Source organism: Phalacrocorax carbo, chromosome 1 (assembly GCF_963921805.1).
Source record: "Phalacrocorax carbo chromosome 1, bPhaCar2.1, whole genome shotgun sequence".
Classification (NCBI taxonomy): domain Eukaryota; kingdom Metazoa; phylum Chordata; class Aves; order Suliformes; family Phalacrocoracidae; genus Phalacrocorax; species Phalacrocorax carbo.
In genome coordinates this window covers 191,582,897-191,596,901 of record NC_087513.1, presented here as the reverse complement: position 1 = coordinate 191,596,901, position 14,005 = coordinate 191,582,897, and the positions used below count along the sequence as shown (strand labels likewise).

Genomic DNA, 14,005 nt, shown 5'->3' with positions numbered 1-14,005 from the left:
TTGGCTTTTCACAGGCGTATTTTCCTAATACGTAAGAGGAGTGCTGCTGTAGCTGAGTTGTCAGCAGGGAGCTGGTACCTTGCTTTGGGTAGTCTGCTACTTTCCCACTTCAAATCTATCCCATCGTGTGCACACAAACTTACCCATAAGCAATTCATGGCAGGTATATTTACTGACTCCAAAAAACCTATCAGAAACCAAATCCTTCCCTGAAGGATCTTTTGCATCTGTACACTAGAGCCCAGAGTTTATTATTTAAAAAGGCACTGAACGCATCTACTATTTAAAGGAATCCATTAGGATGCATGAATCCCGTATGCTTATACTAAGTGAACTGTTAGATGGACAATGCTGATCCAAAACGAACAAGCAATACCAACTGCAGGTATTTTTTTAAAGCCTGTTAATCATGTTTCCAAAATAAACTCACTGAACAGTGTGTATTTTTTAAATATATTTATTACATCGCTTACAATAATCTACAGTAATGTTAAATCTAGCGAAACAACAAACTGCAACCAGGATGACATGGTCAAATATGGAACACAAGTGCAACACAGTATGATGAAACAATGGCACAAAAATGAAGGTGATTTTCTTCAGCTGATTATATGAAATAAAACATTCATCGGCATTTATTTTTGCAAGTTTTACATTTTTTTGTTGATAAATCAACAGCTTTCTTTTTGGTTTCCTGTATCACATTAATACAAAAATGGTATATTTTAAAAAGCAAATATCCAAGCACTTTTCTTTAAAAAAAATAATTGTATGCATAACTTTGTAAAATCTTAAACTTATGTTGTAAATGTGCCAATATTTACAATATCATAGTGCAACTAACAAAATGAAGAGGCCTTAGCACAAACATCGTTAGCTCCTCTTTCACTAGAGCCCAAATTCCAAAACACTGTATTGCAGGGCAAACCACAAACTAATTACCTCACGTAACATCAGACAACAAGTACACGCTGAATACAGTACAGCTTTTTCATACTTCACTGCTCAGGGTTAATTTAAGCAAATTTGAATATAATCAGCATGCGCAAATATAGACTCTAAAATGCATACGAACATGTACGTGTGCGCTGCGTGTGTTTTTAACCCTTCCCTAATGTGTGCGTACACAACACGTGTATCTACATACCCATTGCCTTCCACGGGGAGTTAGGGTGCTCAACCAACTGAGATCGGGTGCAAGGTGAAAGAAAGAGGCAAACCGAGACAGCCAAAAGGTGTCACTACAGCAAACACAGCTCGGAATGGCCTCTGCTCTGCTCGGCATGCTCCGCTTACTGAACGGAGGGGTTTCCTGGGGAGTAGTACCCTTATTTCCAGAGAGTGTGACAACCACTTGCTTACTTTGCTCTGCATGTAAAGCTACCGCTGGCTGCATGACATAAGGTTATTTTTCTATTGCTCACTCACAGGTACAAGTTCTCATCCTGCCACTAACAGGTAAACTGAAAGTGAAGATTAAATAAAGAACAAACTTGTATTCTGTTGTATACAATTAATTGGATACAAAAAAAGCACAGACAACATTAATCTAAGTATTCATCAAGTGATGAGGCAATTTAGCACCATACAGATTTTCTATGTGTTTATTACCCTACTATTTTTGACAAAACAGTAAACTTAGGTTGATGAGAGGTTTTTTTCTGTATTACTCTTAATTCGTTTTAACATTTAGAGCTGGAGGACATTTTTTGTAACATACTGCGCTCTATAAAGTTCACATGGCAGTGCGAAGTATGAAACTGTAAAAGCAAACACTATTATTTATTTCAATTGTTAAGCCACACAATCTCAATCCAGGTGATCTTCAAAGCTGTCTAACACTATGTATCTTTTCTTATAATACACATTTATAGCCACAATATTAATGCCCCAGAATTTTCACTTTACAGCCATATATGCCCTGTGAAAGTGGTTTAAAGAGAAAAATAACCACATGTAATGTGCTGTTGCTGAATTATTTTACAAATTGAAAATCAGTTTTCACATTGGATAATGAATGTTAAAGATTTTACTGATTTCAGCAGAAGAGCTTCTAACGCTGCATGACAGTACACTGCAGAACAGTGCCGTTCAAGAGGAGACACAAGTCTGAAAACGTCAAAATAATACCCCTTCAAATTCATGATGAATGTTTTGTCTGTGTATGTACATTTGTGCATAAGGTCCTATCCTTCCCACCTTGAAGTCAATGACGGTTTTACCACGAACTTCAAACCGAGCAGAACTTAGCCCTTGTTTGTACATGAGATCTCTTAAAATCGTACAGACTTCCTCAGGGGAGCTGCTCAGCAAGAACAGGTTGGTGCAGCTCCACTGACTTTAACAGAGCGAATCCCACCAGATGAACATCCTCCCATTAATACACTTTCCCCACATATTTATTTAAAGCCACGAATGTGACATAACTGTGTGGATTTCAGAGCCATTAATCTATGCATGCGTGTGAATGTGTGTAGAAATACAAACATATACATTCTGTGCTTCACATGTGAACTGTTTGTTGGATAAAAGAAGAAAAGAGATTAAAGAAACCCCAGAAAGTTGCAGAAAGCATTAGGGAAATAATCACAAGTATTCATAAAGCTCAAAGGGAAGCAAAGCATTCACAATCTATACAAGACTCTTTAGCTACATCATAATCACCTTAGAGTAGGCACAAATAATGCAGCATACAGAGAACTATAAGAGGTTCAAACACTATAAAGTTGCTTAAGCTATTCTGTTATTTAATGAAGTCGATGAAATCTAGGTACAAACTAAAACCTGTGCTGTTGCAAGCAGAACTACAGCATCAAGAAACACAATTTCAGTTTCACCCATAAACTGAAACCTTCTGGTCTTGCTCAAACGAAACATTTCATTTCTGCTCACATATAATGGGAATTACATTCCACACAAAAGGGATCTCAAAGTCTATAAACAGTGTACCTTTTCAATCTCTAAGGGACTTTCACTCCTTAAATGAAATATTAATGATACATATTGCCCCTGAATAGCCCCTTAATACAAGTCATATGTTGAAATGATTAAATGTTATGGACTAGCATATTCTTTGAAACAGTCTTGACGGAGAACTCGCTATGATAACAATTACTGATATAAGGTCCATTTTTCTTTTCCACAGCTAAGCAAAGCCGTGGGATTCAGGTTTGCTGGCAATCTGTGCTCCCTGTGCAGAACAAACATTCTTAATAAACTGCCTTAAGCAGCAGTAGCCTATATGGAAGAGGGGAGGAAAAATGAAATTCATGGAATTTATTTTCTTTACAGAAAAAAACAAATTTCAAAACATCAGTGAAGTTATTTTGTTCAGTCTGGTGGAGCTGTCTGAACTTTTGGAAACTGATCCCAATGCACCTTTACATAATAGGCAGTTCTTGGGATTAAGTAATACATTTTACAAAGGCAATCCCTCATAACAGGCAAAAATGCAAGTAACTTCACAGCTGCGAACTTTTTCAGTAGAACAGGACGGCCTTAGAATCGGGGTATGGGGGGGACTGTTCCTATTGCTGGGAACAGTTTTAGATCTGAAGTCTGAAGCAGGAATGGCAAAACATGCATTTCGAAAGGGAATGACCTAACTGCTTCAGCAAACCTGCCAGATCAATGACTTTCTCTCCAGGTGATACTGGAACCAAATATTGAAAACAGAGAAGGTAAGTTTTGTATTCTGCTGCTCTTTTACTTCTTTTTCCAAATATCTTCCATAAAGAAAATGATATTGATACAGTGAAGCCATAACATCGCATGCCAACATTTTCCAGATGCTGAATTTTATTATGGACAAATTAGTGTAAAGGAATTACTTCACTACATTTAAAAGTTGGCATGCAGCAGCTAAACATTTTCTGCTATTGAGTAAATTTTCCTGATTTCAGAACATATTAAATCATCACTAAGTAGCTCAAAAATATAATCTCTACAGTTTTTTTGTTGAGGATCAGAATCACACTAATTTTTAATTCTTAAATCATTAGTATTTGCGATACTGAAAGAAAAGGTACTACACTATGGGCTTAAGTACAACAGATAGATTTTAAAGCAATGTGCAACACACGATGGGAAACATTGCTATTATGCAAATTAAAGGAGACTAAAATTCTCACAATAAAGCAGCAGAAAACAAATAAAATTAGTAGATATTGGTTAAGCAACTGGTTATAATGCGTGACCTACTTTAACACTAAAGGAGTTTTGCATATTCATGTTGTACAAAATGACCGCCTCTAGAAATTACGAAAACAGAGAAATTAGGTCAATAGGAGGATGATTTACAGTACCACCATTTCTGTCGGCTTTCATTTTGAAATGCATAAAATGTCTTATTACAGCAAATAAAAAATGATGTTCCTGTCCTTAACATAAGTGAAAATAACCACTAGTTTCTCAGGCAAAATGTGTTTTTCGAAAGGTGTCAGCATATATGCGTCAGATGATGCTGCCAGCCAGCAGGCCCCCATATTTCCTCGTTTAGAAATCTGTCCATATTTACTTGCAACACACGGATGATCAGTATTAACAGCTCTTGCCAGGTAAAACATTCATGTTGCCTGTGAACACCCTTCTGTTGAGAGTCATTAAATGGTAACAAAGTAAAGAGAACTTGAGTGCTACTTTGAAAGCATTTACTTTTTGTCCTGTGACCACATGGGATTTCCTAATTTTCTTGTCATTCAGAAAAAAAGACTAAACTTAGAGCATTCCAAATGTGCGTGTCAGGATCAGACAGCGTGGTGCAAGCAGTTTAATATGGCAGGTTTTTTCTTTTCTGCATTTTACCTATTCGTTGGTAAAAGCAAAGCATTCATTAACTGTTCATAGCAAAATGAATAAAGATACCTATGTTAAAAACAGAACATATAATCAGTACCATAGATGATAAAAAGACTGCTATTCATAAATGTGCCCACTATGGATTTGTGCGTTATATTCACCTTATCCAATCTTTGTGCCTTAAAGTGTGCACAATGCTGTTTTGTATTTGATGGACATACTTAATGGCTCATTCATTACAAATTCCTGCATTAAAATGCAGTGGTAAAGCCAAAAATACCCCCACAAACTAGAATTAATTTGGCCCCACGTTTTTAATATTAAATATGCAAAACTCTTTTGTGCGATTCACTATTACTGTAAATTAGCAGCTATTCTCTTTAAAAATGTTAAACCTTCACCAAATCACAAACCATAAACATTGTTCCATTTTCTCTTTTACACTGAGTCTCCTACTGAATCCATATCATCCGAAGAGAGTGGGCGATACAGGTCCTGTAAGATGAAGTGCAGTATAGATTTGTTTATTGTGTTTGATTTGTTGCACTGCAACTGTCTTATATTCTTTTTGTTACTGTGGAGCAGAAGATACTCTTTAACATAAAATACACATATTCTATATAATCAGATTTTTGGCTTAATGTCATACAATTATTTTTTAATCAACAAATAGATGGTTAGAAAATAAAGCTGGAGTTTCAATGTGCAACATATTCTAAGAGGCAATTATTTTTTTTCTTTGATTCTTTCCTAATAAACACTATTTAAACAATATTTGTCTGTACTGGAGAGTCTCCTGAATTGTTCGGAAACTTGGCAAACTGAATTTATTCTAAATGGAATATACTTCCCTTTTTGCTGTTTCACAAACAGCAGTAGGAAAGTACGTGCTTATGTAAGGTAATCAAAACTTGCCACCCACTGATGAAATAGCACGGATCCAGCAGCATTTGAGCCCCAAAATGCTGGCACTGAATATTGCCGTTACCTATATTACACTGACAATGGTATCTTTTCTGCAGTTTTTCTGCATCTGTGTGTATATGTAAAAAGCAGCATGTAAAACCCCCCCCGCCCATCACCGGCTCTTTCTGATGGTAGCCAAGCAACCAGCTCATGACAGCAGAGGGAGAGTCTGAGTGTACGGATCCACTTCGTTTTTTCAACACCCACTCCGAGCATCCTCTGACAGATCAGATAATCCTCAAATGCCAGAGGTGTTAGGGGATGATACGTTGCCCTATCCAACCTACGCAGCACAACAATCCTTGCCAAGATACGCAATAGCACTGAATGAAAGAGGAAGTTCAGTGAGGAGATGTGGTAGAGGACAGAGTACTATCTTTTTAAGGTGAATTAAGCACAGCTGATGGTTTAGGGAGGCACTGAATAGTCAGGTGTCTAGCACACCTCATAGGCAATCTCTGATACCTCTAAGATGTTTCTGGGGATCCTTTAAGTGTAAGACATATTTATGAAGTAAAAAACAACGGCAAGACAAAATACAAGAACACATGAGAATGGGGAGGCTGATGGAGCCAGCTTTAGGGCTGACCTTGGTTTGGGGGATTTTTTAAGCAGAGGAAGATAGCTGAGACAAAAAAAAATAAACAAATCTAAAAGCTATACTATAAAACAAGAACTACCTAAAATTAATATTTTAAAAATTTCAAATTCACAAGGATCTCAATAATCTATGCAGGTTTATGTTTTACTTGCAGGCATGATATAAAAGGGGGTTTAAGTCCCTTAAAGGGGTTTTTCATTCCCTACAATGCTTATTCTGCATGTATTTTGCCAATCGGCATGTGTATATACAGTAATAGCAGACATGTTAGACTGGCAGACTGAAAGTCAGACCTTAAACACATTTCTATTTTGTTGTGAACAACCTACACAAAAGAAGAATTTTAAACAGACAAGAGGATCTCATTTTGAATACTAACTACTTCGTTAATTATTAAAATTCCTTTTGAGCAGATACAGTTTTGGAATTTCTAATACATAGTACAGAAAAGAAATCTTTTGATTTGGCAATGAGGGTAACACACGAAACTTTTGGCTCTCCCAGGTGACTGCTTACTCCTCTGAATATAAAAAAAACGCATTCAGAACTTACAAAGAAGATATTTGTGAGAACTAACTTTTAATATTTGGGGAGTATTTTTGTGGTTACTTATATAACTCTATGCCTGCTTTAAAGTAAAAGCATGCACAACATTTCAGGATCGTATTCTATGCTCTTTCATATACTTTTAAGTACTTGAAACTTCTTTAAAGTTTCCTTTCCGCAAGAATTTTCCTTGCCTATAATTAGCCAAAGAGCTGTATTTCTGAAAAATATGATACTCTATTCATTACTTTGCATAGATTAATAAAAAGACAAAACTTGCTCAATGAATAAGACCTCTTGGACACATACAACTCAAAAAATCCATATGTAAGTAGAATTCAACTTTGTCTATTTAGTCAAGAGGTACATTAAATCTATTTTTTTGTTATTCTATAGGTTGTAGTCTCTAGGGAAGTAGAAGAAACATTTAAAATAATGGCAAGCAGTGGAAAATCAGGTATAAAGTACAGAACATTTCCACCCTAACTGAAGTAATGACTCTGATTACAAGACAGTGGAAAAACGAGATGATGAACGATTATAAAGGCTAGTTAAATAAAACAGGAGTGTTGCTATTATGGATAATTATTGCTATGATAGTCATGCCACTTTTTCTTACTCTCCACCTTTAACGGTATATGCATGTGCAAGACAATAACTGTCTACTACAACAGCCATAAACCGGAATTTCAGGTGTTTTCATCCTCTGTGGAAATACACAATTAAATACATAACCATTTAAAAACAAGAATCTTAATTTCCTATTTAGGAATAAATATAAAGAAAGAATTAAACTGTAAGAAAGCATAACTATAGTCCACAGGATGCAAGTTTAAAAACTCAGAAGCTGAAAAAAATATAGAATTCCACACAGTTCCTAGTTCACTTTCAAGTCCTTATTTTACACTCATAAAATTAATCTTTCAAATCTTACTTTCCTCAAACATAGACTGAATTTTGCCCCAGATTATCAATATATAACTTTCACTGATTTCTGAGTTTCTGGAATCAACTGAGCCACGTACATATGCAAGTGAGAAAGGATGAAACTTTATCTTTTTATGTTCTGTCTTTTGAGGGTGGAAAATTTTATCTGTAGGATTACAAAAGTACTGTTTTCATGAGTATAGCACATGTACCACAGCAGCATTCTTGGCTTTATTTAGATCAATGGAAAGCCTTCCATCAAAGGCCAGATTTTTTTTTAAGGTGAATGATGAAATGTCGGTAATTAAGAAGATTGATCAATCCCTATTTTAAGTTGCCTAATGCACTCCATTATTAGAAGGAATATTTTCTTTGGAAAATTCTACCACCTCTACTATTTTTACAGGTCTTTACTGTTCACAAGGAGAAAGAAATCCCTCAGTTTGTGGAATTACTTTGCTTTTGTACATCTGAATTCGAAAGCATGACTTCCCCTCTCACCTGTATTTCCCAGGAAAAATGTTGGCAGCCTGCCCAGGTCCCAGAGCATTTTGATGGACCAAGCCTACAACTCCCTCATAGCACTTGGACGGGGATGCTGAAGAGTTGATTCATTAGTTAGATCAAGGGGAATCAGGCTATGCTAGAGTCAACGCTTCCTGTTGTCTTCCAGGCCCAGTACATACCACTGGCATCCCATGTACCTGATGGCACAAGACAGGAGGCACTCCTCTAACTCTAACCACAAGGAGAGAGAGGGGCAGGGGAAAAATGAATTATGAAGCTGAGCTGGCATTTCCAGGACGTAGCACCTTATTTCTGTTCTAAAGTAGTAGCTCCCTCAAAGTCCACATAAAGAGAGAAACCCAGACCAGTCAGAAACCCAGCCATCACCTTCAACCACAGACCATGGCTCTAGCAGCCAACGCTCTTCTTTCGGGGCAGGAATACCTCACCTCTCAACAACGGGGACAAGGGGGGCACTGAAATCAGTCTCCTCTTCCCTCTTGTAGGTCTTTCACATGATAACAACACTTCAACCACCTCCTAGGGAATGAACCTTCTCCAGCAGCTGGCTTGTCAGCCCTGTAGCTGAAGCCATTGAAGACAAAGCAAAATGCTTTGGGTTCAAATTTGGTTTATGACAATATGGTACTGAAAATAACCTGCCCTCTAAATAAAATTTAAATGGCAACATACAAAAGATGGTACTAAAACAAAACAGAACACCATTTATACTGCTAACAAGAAAATTCAGATTAGAAAGCACTGTTTAATGGCTGTTCATAGAACTAATTTACTCACTGGAATATACATTATGACATTTAATGACACAATCATATGTTTTTACACTGAACTTATAGTTCATTCACTTCACAAGTTAAACATGAAAGGAGCTGAAATAAATTCTCAGAGCAAGTGTAAAGTTTCCACCACTGAACTTCCAAGCAGTTGATTTTGTAACCTAAATAATGTTATTGCAATGCATTTTTACATGATTGCAATTTATTTTTACATTAATGTATTCCATGTTTCATCAGGTAAAAAAAAAATCTGCCTAAAATAAAGCCAGACTAGCATGAAAGGTCCCCTACCGAGGTCACGGGGACTGGATATGAATACCTGAGGAGAGAATTCAACTCTTTAAGAATGTCTTATCTCTCCTGTAGTTTATTTCAATATTTATTTTCTGTACAGTTAGCCATGTGATTATGTTACCACTACACAGCCCTTTGCATCTATAATACTGCCACTCAATGATCCTGTTACACTTCCACATAGGGAACCAGGACAAGAGGAAGCCCATTCTCTCTCCTCTTCACATTTGAAAGTCAGAAACCTGTGGACAAACACCCTTTATGTCTAATGGTGCTGACCACATGGTTCTCACTCACCCATCCACAAACGTTAACCGAAAAACATTTCTTCACTGTGGGGAGAGAAGCATCAGTGGTGGGGAAGAAAGTTTAGGAAAGTTACCAATGAAAAGAGACAGATTTACAGCAAATGGAAATCCACAGTATAGTTATATCACCCATCTAAAAGACACTCTTACATCACCAATGTATAATTCATTTGGAAGACTCTTTCTTCCCTCTTCAGTGACTTATTAATGATTCATTAATAAGCTTTGAGAGTACGAGCAAACAGGTTTGGAGGACATTGCATTCAGGAAGATTTTAATACCAGCTTACCCTACTGAAACTTGCATCTTTACTCTCTCTGTACCAGTTGATGAAAACCATGACACCACCCCGAGGCTTCAAGCTGCCACTCACTGGCTACCGCTACACTGGAAGATCACATTTAGCTTCCATGCCTATAAACAAGTCACGGCAGAAACCCATGGCTGTATCCCAGCCTGAGGTAAGACTTGGGCATGCACAATTCCTCAGATCCCTGGTATCCACCAGACAGGAAGAAGGGTACACAGCCTAGAAGGGAGTCATGCCATGCTACAGCTATTCCTGATCTGGATATCTGGGGGATCAGGTCTGCACAAGGCCCTAAAGTCAAGCACTGCCAATTTTGTACATCATCCCCTTATTTTGAGAGACATAAATTATGTCTTTATTTAAAAACTGAAAAGGCAGAAAGAGCATGTGTTCAAACTGTGTTTATAAACAAGTCTGAGATACAGAGTACTGCCTTAGGGAAGCTTTCATTGAGAACAGATCACGGTTTAGAAAATAGCAGAAGAGAAGATACATAGACATCTGTCCCATTGCTTTTGAACAGATACAATTAATTAAATTAGCATGTGGAGCCTTTTGGGTTGAACAAGTACTATTTTGTCAGAGGGTAAAAGCAGTAACACAGGTACTACCTTAATACTGGTTTCTTAGGTACATTGTGGATTCCTCTATACATAATACCTAGTGGGAACCTACAGCTGGTAACAACTCTGGTCCAGCAACTGACCACTCTTGTGCTGCCTTGGTACTGATATTATCTTCACTGCCCAAGGCTATGGTATTACAGCTAATCCACAGCTAAATTCCACAGCGCATTCTTTCATCTTGCTTCAAAATCAAAGCTGTTTATAGGTTTTGCAAGTGACATAATGCCCATGGCAAATTAAGAACAAAAATAATGTCTTTGACAACATGAACTTTTCCTTCCAGTTGTGAAATGTTTGGAATAAGAAACTAAAACAAAAAAAAAAAGTTTTGTGAAAAAGGAGAAAGACACCCCTGTTTTTCCCCTCAAGGATAAACCAATTCCCAGCATACTTAGCATTTTGACAGACACAGAACAGTTGTATTCCACTTCAGAGTGTTGTACAAACACAACAAGGACTGTGGCCAGGCTCTTCCACCCTATGACTCTACACACAAGGAATCAGTGGGGAGAAGGCTATCGGATAATGGCTATGCCGGATTGTCCCCAGCCACGCTCAGAAATCAGTTTCCTTATTTCCTTACCCTCTGTTTCCGTAGGCTTCCTGGGCTGGTGGGAGATGGGCTTGGAGATTTCCCAGAGCGGGGAGTAGAAAGCTGGCTACCAGGGGTTCCATTCACTAAAAGGACAATAAATAAAAAATAAACCTAAGGCATTATTAAGAGCAAAGAAATAGTTAAACCAACATATTTCTTTTCATTCTTTGTTGAGCAGATTAATTCACTCTTGCTTAATGTTTTAAACATTAAAGAAGTTAATTCACAAAATAACTGTTTCCTCAGAGTTTTGGCTCATGAAGCCAAATTGTATAAAGAGTGCAAGCAAATTATCAACAAACCTGAAAAGACTGTTTAGTAAATGGCACGGAACATGATCACGTTTTCTTAAACTGTATTGTTTCTGTGCTTGAAAGTGATAGGGAGCAAGGCGCTTTGTTAACCTTAACAGACACTTGCTGTATGTAAACCTTTTCACTCTATTTAGTTATGGCTTGAAGTGCTACCCACCAAAAATAAAACCCAGCAGTGCTTGCAAGAGCAAACCAGCTGCTTGCTGTTCCTCATTCATTCATTTGAAGAGATTTTTGCAATACTATCTGACCCAAACATCAGCTCAGACTTAACCCAGAGGGGCTTTCTAGAGGCAAATAAATTGGATGTTAACACCTCAAGTCTGACTTACAGCAAAGCATCACTTTCTCAAATAAATAAGTTCCTTCATATATGTCAGTGCCTATCATTTTAGAAGCATCTTCTGCATGCATGTGACATTTTCCATTAAATTAACAAAACAATACCAGCAGAGGACAGAATTCTACTACAAAGTAATCACACGAGAGGCTATCAATAATGTTCACACTGAAGCAGATAGAAACACTACAAAGCGTGTATCACATATATATGTAAATATTCTTAAACAAGCAACTGTTAATTCACAGTCCACATTTGTCAGCACCAGGAAAAAAAGAATCGACAATCAGATTCCCAGATTCTGAATCCTAGGAGAATATTTACATACTAGGATATCAACAAGGCATTTGACTTACCTTCTATGAGTTCTAACATGGACAAAATCTTACTGTTTAACCTGGTAATAGCAAGCAGCAAAATTCCTGCTCTGTACTAAGCCAAGCTGTAGCCAAACTGAGAAGCAATGGGATTAGTTAAGGATAGCTGGGGCTGCTCACAGAGTGAGCTGAATGCGATGCAGGATTCATAAGCAGAAGCCTTTTCTGCGTAAGGCTGACGTCTTCAGAGCAGCAGTGGGAGGTGCAGGTGCTGTCTTAGGGCTACATCAAAGGTGTCAATTAAGCATAATGCTGCTGCTTCACAACGCTGAGCCACCACAACCCCCACTCGCTTTCCATGGAGCCCCGAAAGCCTAAGCAATTTTATATGCTGTGCACTGAATCATAATGAGGTGCCTTTGGGGGCAATATACCAAATGACTCATCTGAAAATCAAAATGACAATAACTCTTGTAAAACCTTGGCTGACTTGCAATCTAGCAAATGCTAATTCCTTTGGATAATACAGTATGCATTTTTAATAGATTTTTCTTACTTTTTACATAATACATTGTTTTCACTGGCTAATACTGGGCCCACATATTTTAAGGCAGAAACATGTACACCTACCACACCATCAATGAAACACATTATACTGCATGATAAATAATGATCACTTAATAGTGTCTAGGTGCTATGAGTGATCAGACCTCAACATCACTTTGCGCAAGGCACTGTTTAAGGTAAAGGTGCAATATATTCATATAACCATAGCAACAACAATATACACTAATTTTATTTAAATAGGCTGCTTTTCTAGAAAACCACTCCACTCATCTAGTCTTCAAATTCTCTTTGTACATAGGACAATGGTTTGCACATATCAGCACTGATTCAACTGTTGTAGTAAGTGTGTTGGGGAGAGCACATGCATATGGACACGTTCACTGAAGTTCATATAGCATTCAGCAAAAACACCCCATAGCTCTGGTCAAGAATGACTAAAATCAAATTTATTTTCAATGCTTCTGAAAACATTTAGGAAAAGGGCAACATGAAGATATTAAAAATAAGCTTTTTGGAGTCTTCAACTTCTAAAGGGCTCCCTATTAACAAATATGACATTATTTACCAAAGAATACTAAACTGCTACTATTCACATGGAGCTAGTCCTCACGACTGCTCAGCAACAAGACTAGTGCTCTGCCTTCTCTTTAAACCAAGCAGATATTCTTAGGTTTTATTATTATGAGAAGACTTAAGGTAACAGATACACTTTAATAAACCTTGTAGCACTAGGCACCAGCTCCTGCTCCTTAGATGGGGACTCCTTCCCCATAACTTTCAACAATAGTTTTTCTTAGAATTAGTATTGCAATTATTCTGTCCTGAAGACAACTTAAGGCTACCAAGTGGAACCAGATGAATAGATGCAATGGTGTATTTGACTCTTGATGTATTTCCCACACATATCATGTTGATGAATATCTATTTGAGGTGAAAAAACAAAGTATTAGAAACCCTAAAAATTACTCACTTGCCACCACCAGAGTATCCAGAGCATTTAAGGTAAGCTCCAATGCTCTCCCCAAGAATGCTTTTCAAAAAGAAAAATTATGATAGTTGTGCTTGTGTTGGTCATCTGTAATATGTGAAATCAAGAGCACAATTAATGGACTAAGGCCCTCAGGAGATTTAAGTGGAGTGCTCACCTCCTTATCCATATCCAAAACACAAAGGTGCTAAGCACTTAAAACACA

At 37.4% G+C, this 14,005-nt stretch overlaps 1 protein-coding gene across 5 annotated transcripts in view; it reads right to left on the bottom strand.

The window, feature by feature from the left end:
* The window catches only part of DCLK1 (doublecortin like kinase 1), a 256,342-nt gene that overhangs the window by 55,710 nt on the left and 186,627 nt on the right, over nt 1-14,005 (bottom strand). For 2 of the 5 annotated variants that reach the window (XM_064441011.1, XM_064441012.1), the window contains exon 6: nt 11,263-11,357. In XM_064441011.1, coding sequence (XP_064297081.1) covers nt 11,263-11,357 — 95 coding nt within the window. Of the gene's footprint in view, nt 1-457; nt 5,293-11,262; nt 11,358-12,284; nt 12,450-14,005 lie in introns of those variants that run through there. The other 3 variants (XM_009511334.2, XM_009511333.2, XM_064441013.1) reach the window with 3 other exon arrangements.